Genomic DNA, 8585 nt, shown 5'->3' on the forward strand with positions numbered 1-8585 from the left:
TTTTTAGAACACATATTAAGATTAGTATTAATAAAGTTTTTAAATATTTATTTTAATAAATATATTAACAATTTATTTTTTTATAAAAACTTTTTGGTAACTTTTGACGTGTACCACATGTTATTGTGTATTTATTCGCTAAATCTTTTATTATTGTTGTTGTTGTATCGGGGAAAAAATGAAAATACGACCCAAGTCATTGTTAAATGTTAATTAAGTTGGACCGAAAAACACAAAAACATTACATATACGAGAGAAGAAATTGACAACAATGGAAACATTATGTCTTATGCAGATGTTAGAACCTCTTTTTTTTGGGACATTTTAATAGGTGAATATAGAGTATTTTGCAGTTATTTTTGTCATTAAGAATAAAATTGTGAGACTTAGACAATGAGCTTCAATAGGGGTTTAGGGTTTAAACACATCAATTTGATAGGTCAAACAAAATATGTTATAAAAATATAGAGATTTCTTTTGTGTGAGTCTATTTTGATGGGCGAGAGCGAAAATTTTGCCATTATTCCAACCATCCAAAACAAAATCGTGAGACATGGAGTGTCAAAACGAATAATATCTACAAGTGGGTGGACTGCACTTTTATGAATGGTATTAGAATAGAGAGTAAAATGTGAAGTTTTACATCAAGAAGAAAATAAAATATGTCAATGAGTAATAATTCAAATGGCGTAGTCTTTTCATACTAAATTAAGAGGTTGCAGATTCGAGTCTTATATATTTGATAAAAAAAAGAAGAAAATAAAACATGTCTTATAAATATGTAAATACTTTTTCTTTTTCTTTGTAAAACATGTTTTATAAGGGAGTCATAGATAAAGACTTCTAAAATATTTTTTTAAAGATAATTTTTAATAATTAAAATTTAATATATATAATTGATTAAACCGTATTATTTTTGTCAAAATTATATATATATATATATATGTGTGAGTATTTTAATTATTTTTTATAATAAAAATATTGTAGTTATTCTTTATAAAAAAATATTAATTTAGACTGGTTTAAAATTTGGTTCATGAATTTTTTTTTCAAATCGATTTGTCCAATCTAATTATGATATAAATAATACGGTTTAATCGATTTCATATGTTAAATTTTAATGGTTAAAAAATATCTTTAAAAAAAAATATTTTAAATATCTTTATTTGAATAGCTCCCCTTTTATAAAGATGTAAAAATATCTTCTTTAATATGTAAGATATTTTTTCGTTGTTCTTATATATGTACTATAGAAAATTGAATGGATTTAACAAAGCCTTAAATGTTAATGCATAGATTGAGGGTTTTTAAAACCTAGAAATATCATTCGGATCATATTCTCAAAAAAAATGAGATTTCTAATTAAAAAGATAATGGATGAATAGATAGTTAAACTCAAGTTTGTAATAAAAGTAAATATTTGCATATGTCGGCGAGTGACTTTCATATGATCTCTTAAGAAAGACAATAATGGACAAATCAAATCCTATGCCTATTCCGATACTATGTTATTTTCACTCAAATTAACGTCATAGGGCATTCATCTTTTCGAAAACCTTTTATTGGTAGACTTCCATATGCCACTCTTACACATCATAAACTTGCCAATTCATGCATAAACTACTACACCACTACTTGAAGACTGTCAAAAAATTCTATGCTACTTCTTAGGAATGGCTAATCCATGAGTGGTTATTTTATATATATATGGTAGCAAGCAATTCTATCTTTTAAAGTAGTAGAAATAATAAATTGTGAATAGACGATGGTCTACAAAAGTTGAATATAAACTTTTTTTTTTAAATTAGGAGTGAGACTCGAATTCGTAACCTCTTAAGTGAGTATCGAAAAATTATGCTATTAGAGTTATACCTTGTTAACTGAATATAAATATCTGACAGAGACTAAATTAGAGATTATAATTTTATATAGATTCAAATTTTTTTATTTTGACGAAATCAGAATTGACTCGTTACCTTTACCACCTACCATATTTTATAATAATTAGGGAGCTATCTTGTTATACATAGCTTTAGCACACATTTTAAAATTGATTTCATTTTAGTTGTCCATGATATGTCTCCAAGGGTAAATTACATATGGTTGACATTCTTTCATGTTCCTAAGTTGTTGACATCTTAGTATGTATATAAGCAGGTATTGTTTAAAATTTGATACACACATAAATGATAATTCTCACCGTCAATTACATAAACAAGAAATACAAAGTTTTTTTTTTCTTCTATAGTTTGCTTGTGTCCCAAGCTTACTTTGGTCAACAGCATTCTATTATGCTATTTTTCATGTTCTTGAACCACTTTTATAGATCTAATTTATCAACCTCAAATTATTTTATATAGATGAGTGATGCTCCACATTTAATTATGAAACTAACTAAAACATGCATTTACATGTTTACAAAATACATATTTTCTCCCAATACAACAAATTAAAGGAAATTCATCAAATATATATTTTTGTGAAAAACGTTTTGAATGTTTATTATCTAGCCATATCGTTAATTGAAACCTTAGATTTAAATGAAATAAAAATTGATTTAATTATTTTGTTAGTCCTAATAATTTTATTAAATTCGTAATTAAGTTTTTATACTTTTTTTTCTTTTAATTGGATGTTTACATTGCTTTTAATTTTATAATTAGGTCCTTTCTAGTATAAAAAAATATTAGAGTTAATTAAATATTTTTTCGTAAATTAAAGGTATTCACAATTAAAAACTTAATTAAATTTTTGACTGCATGTATTTCGAAAAAAATATTCTATTAATTTTAACATTTTTGATATAAAAATAAAGAACTTAAATAAAATAATTAAAGCATAAAAGTGATTAGAAAGGTGGAAATACAACACATGGAGCATATAGTAGTAATGGAGTATAGAGAGAGTATTGTCGATTTGTATATTTATAGGAAAGACTTGTCGTGTTGTTTGAGGACCACAGAACAGTAACGGAAACAGAAATGAAGGGGCAAAGTGATAAGGAAGAAGCAACGAAAGTGAACAGTTTGGGTTTTGTCTGTTTCGTGTTTAGAGAGATAAATAAAATAAAGACAGGGAACTGGGCATGTATTTTGTAAGATGTAAGGAGCAGTGTACTAATAACAAAGACACACCCCATTGCTCGAGAAAACTTTGAACTGTTGCTTTCATCACTGCTAAAAGACAATCATACAGATCAACCAAAAACCCCTCACCCCACACACACATTCTTCAATGTTCTTTTTTTTTTAATTCTTCGTTAAATCATCTCATAATCAACTTGTATATTTGAATAACAATTGTACTTAAATTACAATATATGTTTAGACTCTTATATAAGTCAATAATCCTAATTATCTAACTTTGTAAAGTCAAATCCTACGAAACATTGACACTTTGTTGAGTTACCATATCCGTATATCGGATATATTTCGGACACGATACTCATTGATATTTATCCGACACACGTGTCTGTTGTATCTAACTGTGTCTTAATAAAAAAAAAATTCTACTCTGAACACGCTTGAACACACTTAAATACTATTACATATCAGTGTATCTAATCTTATTCTTATCCTATATTATTAAAATAAATTTAGATATAGTATATATTATTATTTATTAAAATAAAAATATTTTAAATACTTGATATAATTAAAATAAAATATTAAAAATAATTAAAAATTAATTTATATTTTAATATTAACAAAATATCAAAATATCATTACGGTTTATCTAAAAATATATTTTATATTTTATACGTATATGTGTTTTCCGTATTTTATAAGATTTTGAAATTCACGTGTTGACGTATTTCGTGTCGTGTCGTGTCCCGTGTATCCGTGCATTAGACCCCAAATCTAATCATTTATTCAATTAAAACAAATTAAAGTTTCGTGGCAACTACTTTATCACAAAAATTTTCAATGTAAGAAGTTGGGGTAAGTACGATTTTGGTCTCTAAAGTTTAGTGTCAGAATCGAAATCGTCCCTCTTGTATTTTTGGATTTAAAATCGTCCTTAACGTTTTTTTTCGTATTAAAATCGTCCTTTTTAATAATTTTTTTTGTTTTATTCCTAAACTACCCCTACTTTAATAAAACCACCAAACCCTACCCATCACCACAGCGCCGCCAGCAACCCTAATCGCCAGCGAGCCACCATGATACCACCTTTCCCCCTCTCCCCTTTCTTCTTCCTCTTCTCTCATCTCTTCTTTGTCCCCTTGCCCCACTCTCCTCTCCTCTGCCATCGAACAGCCGCCGCGCCCCTCACAGTGACGGCGTTGCCACCCAACCTTCGCCACTACGCCCTTACCAGCGTCCCAACCCGTCACCACCCCCTGTCCGAACCCTAACCCAGCCAACCACCCCGCGACCCTCTACCCTCTTCTCCACCTCGCGTCTCCTCTCACGTCGAACCACCATCGCGAACCAACCTCCCCATGGCCGAACCACTGACCCGTAGCCTCCACCATCGACGAGCCATGGCGACCCAACCCGCACCGCCGCGGTGTCCAGGCCCCTCCCCTTTCGTGCGAAGCCCTTTCCCCTTCTCAGATCTCAATTTTTTCTCTTCTGTTTATTTTGTTGGTGTTGGTGTTGGGGGAGAGGGAGAGGGAGGAGGGGAAGTGAAAGAAGTCGAAGAAGAAGAAGAAGAAAATGAAGAGGGTGCTGTTGAATTTGCTGTTGAATTTTTTCTCTTCTGTTTTATTCTGATTCTGCTGTTGAATTTTTCTATTTTTGCTGTTGAATTTTGCTGCTGAATTTGCTGCATTTGTTGAATTTTGGTGGTGATTGCGGTTGCGGTGGTGGTGGTGGTGAGGGAAAGGGGAGACGGTATTTTTGTCAAAAAAAATGACGATTTTAATACGAAAAAAAAAACGTTAAAGACGATTTTAAATCCAAAAATATAAGAGGGACGATTTCGATTCTGGCACTAAATTTTAGGGACCAAAATCGTACTTACCCCTAAGAAGTTTAATAATATTCAAGGTATAACTATTTAATTAAATATTAGGTCAAACTCTACAAATATCCACAAATTGATTACTCTAAATATTAAATATAATGTTGGCTAATAATAAATTGTTATTGTTTATACATACCTTTTTTTTTACTATTTTTGATATCTAAATTCAATATTTCTTAGTTGAGATGTAAATTTATAATGTTGATTAATCTTACATTTGTTATTACTACATTTGCTCAATGAATAAAAATATGAATTGATGTAGCTATTAATACACTAGCTAATCCATGTAACTAAAATTCATATGAATACATATATTATATCTCTGCAAATTAATTTGCGTACACAAATGAAATAAATATGTATAAAATTTCACAAATGAATACATGTATATGTTTTAATTTGAAAATAAAATAATAATGAATATAAAGGTCTTTTGAGTTTTATTTCTGACTGATTCCTGTTGCTTGTTAACACGTATGCATGCAAGAGTCATTCACTTCATTTACTTCCAAAAGTGGGAGCATCTCAATCTCACTGACCTCATCATCCTTCAATATATCTATCTATCTATCTCATCTATTTATTTAGTACTTCTTTTCTCTCTTTCTCTCTCACACGCACATGTATTTGTATATCTGTCTCCCCTGTATCATAATAAATTCTTTTAAATTAAATACTATAACATTGGACAGGAAAAAAATAAAAAATAAAAGCTTATAGTGTTATAAATACCTTGTTTCCATAATTTTTAAAATTAATTTACAAACAACTTTATCCTAAATTTTTTATTTACATCAAATATATTATCAAATATATTTTTAGTAGTTAATTTTTTAATAAATTTAAAATTAATTTAACAATAATTTTATAAGAATAATATTTAATATATACAAATTAGACATAATTATCATATATTATTATTGAATTAGTCTTAAATTTTCTACAAATTTAACTATAAAAAATATATTTATTGCAAATAAAAAAATTTTAAAAATAAAATAAAAACAAAATAAATTTTACGAATATTTTTAATAAATTTTAGAGACAAAAGAATACTTTATCTTTAAAAGATTTTAACTTAAAAAAATTTAATTTTAAAACTAATAAAAATATCTATAAAACACTTTTTTAGAAAACATATAATATATCCGATAGTATATAATATATTATAGCAATAGTAAGCTAGTAATGATAGGGGTAGTAGCTAGTACTAGTAGTATATATGTGGTTACTTTTTTGTATAAGTGGTATATCAAAGGTTTGTTCTCATCCCCTCAAAAATAGTCATGGAATCTAATAAGAGGAATAGTGTTAATAATAATAGCCAGAACTACCAACAAGAACAATTTCAATTTGAAGAGGAACATGAACAGGAACAAGATCAAGAAGCAGCATGTTATGAAGAAGAAGAAGAAGAAGAAGAGGAAGATCAAGATGATGAAAAAAATAATGAGATCCTCAAGAGAAGAATCTCTAATCACCCTCTCTATGGACTCTTGGTTGAAGCTCACTTGGAGTGTTTGAAGGTTCTCTCTCTCTCTCTCCTTTATTTATTCTTCTACAGTACATATACTTTGACCTTCAACCCGTGAATATACATTCATTTATGAATTATATATAAAATCAAAGTGTGATATATTAATTAATTATAGATATTTGTTCACATAATGTGAATGTAACTAATAAATGGACCAAATCTTTCCCATGATGTTTGGAGCTTCATCACTTTTCAAGTTGGATTTCCTCTTTGTTATTATTCCCCCAATAAAAGAGAGAGAGAGAGACTTCATATAATAGGAAAGAGATATATATGTAGTGAGGGGAGAAGAGATTTAATTATATATATGCAGAAAACCCATCTCACTTTGGGTATCTGGCTTTGTGTTTCAATTGTATAAACTAAGTTTTGCTTATGAGCTGAGTAAATTTGAGGATCCAAACAACATTTATAAATTATAAACAATCATGTAACTGGATATCAAAAATTATATACCAAATTAATTACTAATGTATAATATATATTAAAATATAAAATATATAATAACTAATTTTTTGTGTGTCTAACTATTTTCGTTATTCTATTTAGAACAAACAAAATCTCATTTATTGGAGATATGGCAGCAACAGAAACCAAAGAAAACCACATTCACCTGATTTGAACATGAACTCTTTCTACTAAAGAATGAGGTTATTTAAAGTGGAAACTCAAGTGCAGTTGACTTCACGTGAAATTGAAGTTGATATATGAGAGCAGTTAGATAATTGACTAAATTTTTATCTAACGGCTCTCAAATATCAACTTCACCTGAGTTTTCACTGTTATTTAATTTTTGCTCATGAAATTAAATTATTTATTTATCATCACCAACCCTTACCCACTTGTATTATATATAATTCACAAATGCACATTCAACAATAGAATTTAATCTAATCCAGTCTAACCATGAACATTTTATCCATGTATGATGTGATATATATATTAAATTCTATTTTTTTTATGTCTTTTTTGTTTCAGGTTGGTGACATATCGAACTTGGACAGACAGCTGAAGATAGATCCAATACAAGCAATGAAGCAACAAAACTTGAACATGTTCAGCCAATCAGAGCTTGATATCTTCATGGTAACTAACAATAACAATTCTTCCATTACCATTTGATCTCTCCCTTTTTCACACACACAAACACAAAAACAGTGAAACAATTCAAGCAATACATTATTAATATTAATATTTTTACACAAACTCCAATGAATGATGGGTAGTACATAACATACTATCTTTGTGAAGAATGAATGATGGGTCATGTTAACTACTGAAAAGTCATCGGTCAAATAAAATATATATGACCAAACATGGTTTGGGGAAAAACAATTTTTCTTTCTCTCTATTCCATTGATGGATACTTTCATGGTTGGCCTAAAGCATATGCTAATTCCTGCCCCTGAAAAGAGACTATACACTGAGGAAAAATGTATATATTTGTATATGCATAGTTTTTTGTTCCAATTCCATATGACACTGACATTTTTCCAATCTGTCTCTGTGTTTGTGCTAGCTAGTAGTAGTAGTTTCCACTTTCCAGTTCCTATTTATATCTTTTACTAAAATTTAGCATTTACTTTAACCCACCAATTAAAACTTTAATTATATTAAATGTACATTAAATTCGTTATTAATAAAAAAATATTTATTAAAATATAAAATATATATTAAAAATAAATTATATTATTGATAATATTAATTTCTCTTCTAGCTATAGTGATGAATAAAAAAATATAAAAAACCAATTTTTAATTAGTTAATATTGGTTAATTTTAAGGTTTATATTTATAATTTAAAATTTAAGATTACAGAGTTTATAATTTAGGGTCTAAATATAAAATAAATAATTTAAAAAATTAATATTAGCCAAAAAATAGTTATTTAATATTATTCCGATAAATATTATAATAATTTAACTAAAGATTGAATTTTTTTTGTTAATATTAGTTAATTTTTTATTTAATTTTTAAATTTTAACTCTTAAATTTTATATTCTAAATTCTAACCTTAATCTTTTACTAAAATTTAGCATTTACTTTAAGCTTCCAATTAAAAGTTTACTAGCCGC

The 8585-nt window shown here is 27.8% G+C and overlaps 1 protein-coding gene across 1 annotated transcript in view; it reads left to right on the top strand.

Annotated features, from left to right (window-relative positions):
* The first annotated feature begins 6253 nt into the window (after nt 1-6253).
* Nucleotides 6254-8585, top strand: part of LOC107490543 (homeobox protein knotted-1-like 1) — a 5032-nt gene continuing 2700 nt past the window's right edge. Inside the window, exons 1-2 of the mRNA XM_016111312.3 lie at nt 6254-6500; nt 7490-7597. Coding sequence (XP_015966798.1) covers nt 6261-6500; nt 7490-7597 — 348 coding nt within the window. The 5' untranslated portion in view covers nt 6254-6260. The remainder of the gene's footprint in view (nt 6501-7489; nt 7598-8585) is intronic.

The sequence above is a fragment of the Arachis duranensis genome, chromosome 5, assembly GCF_000817695.3.
Source record: "Arachis duranensis cultivar V14167 chromosome 5, aradu.V14167.gnm2.J7QH, whole genome shotgun sequence".
Classification (NCBI taxonomy): Eukaryota; Viridiplantae; Streptophyta; class Magnoliopsida; order Fabales; family Fabaceae; genus Arachis; species Arachis duranensis.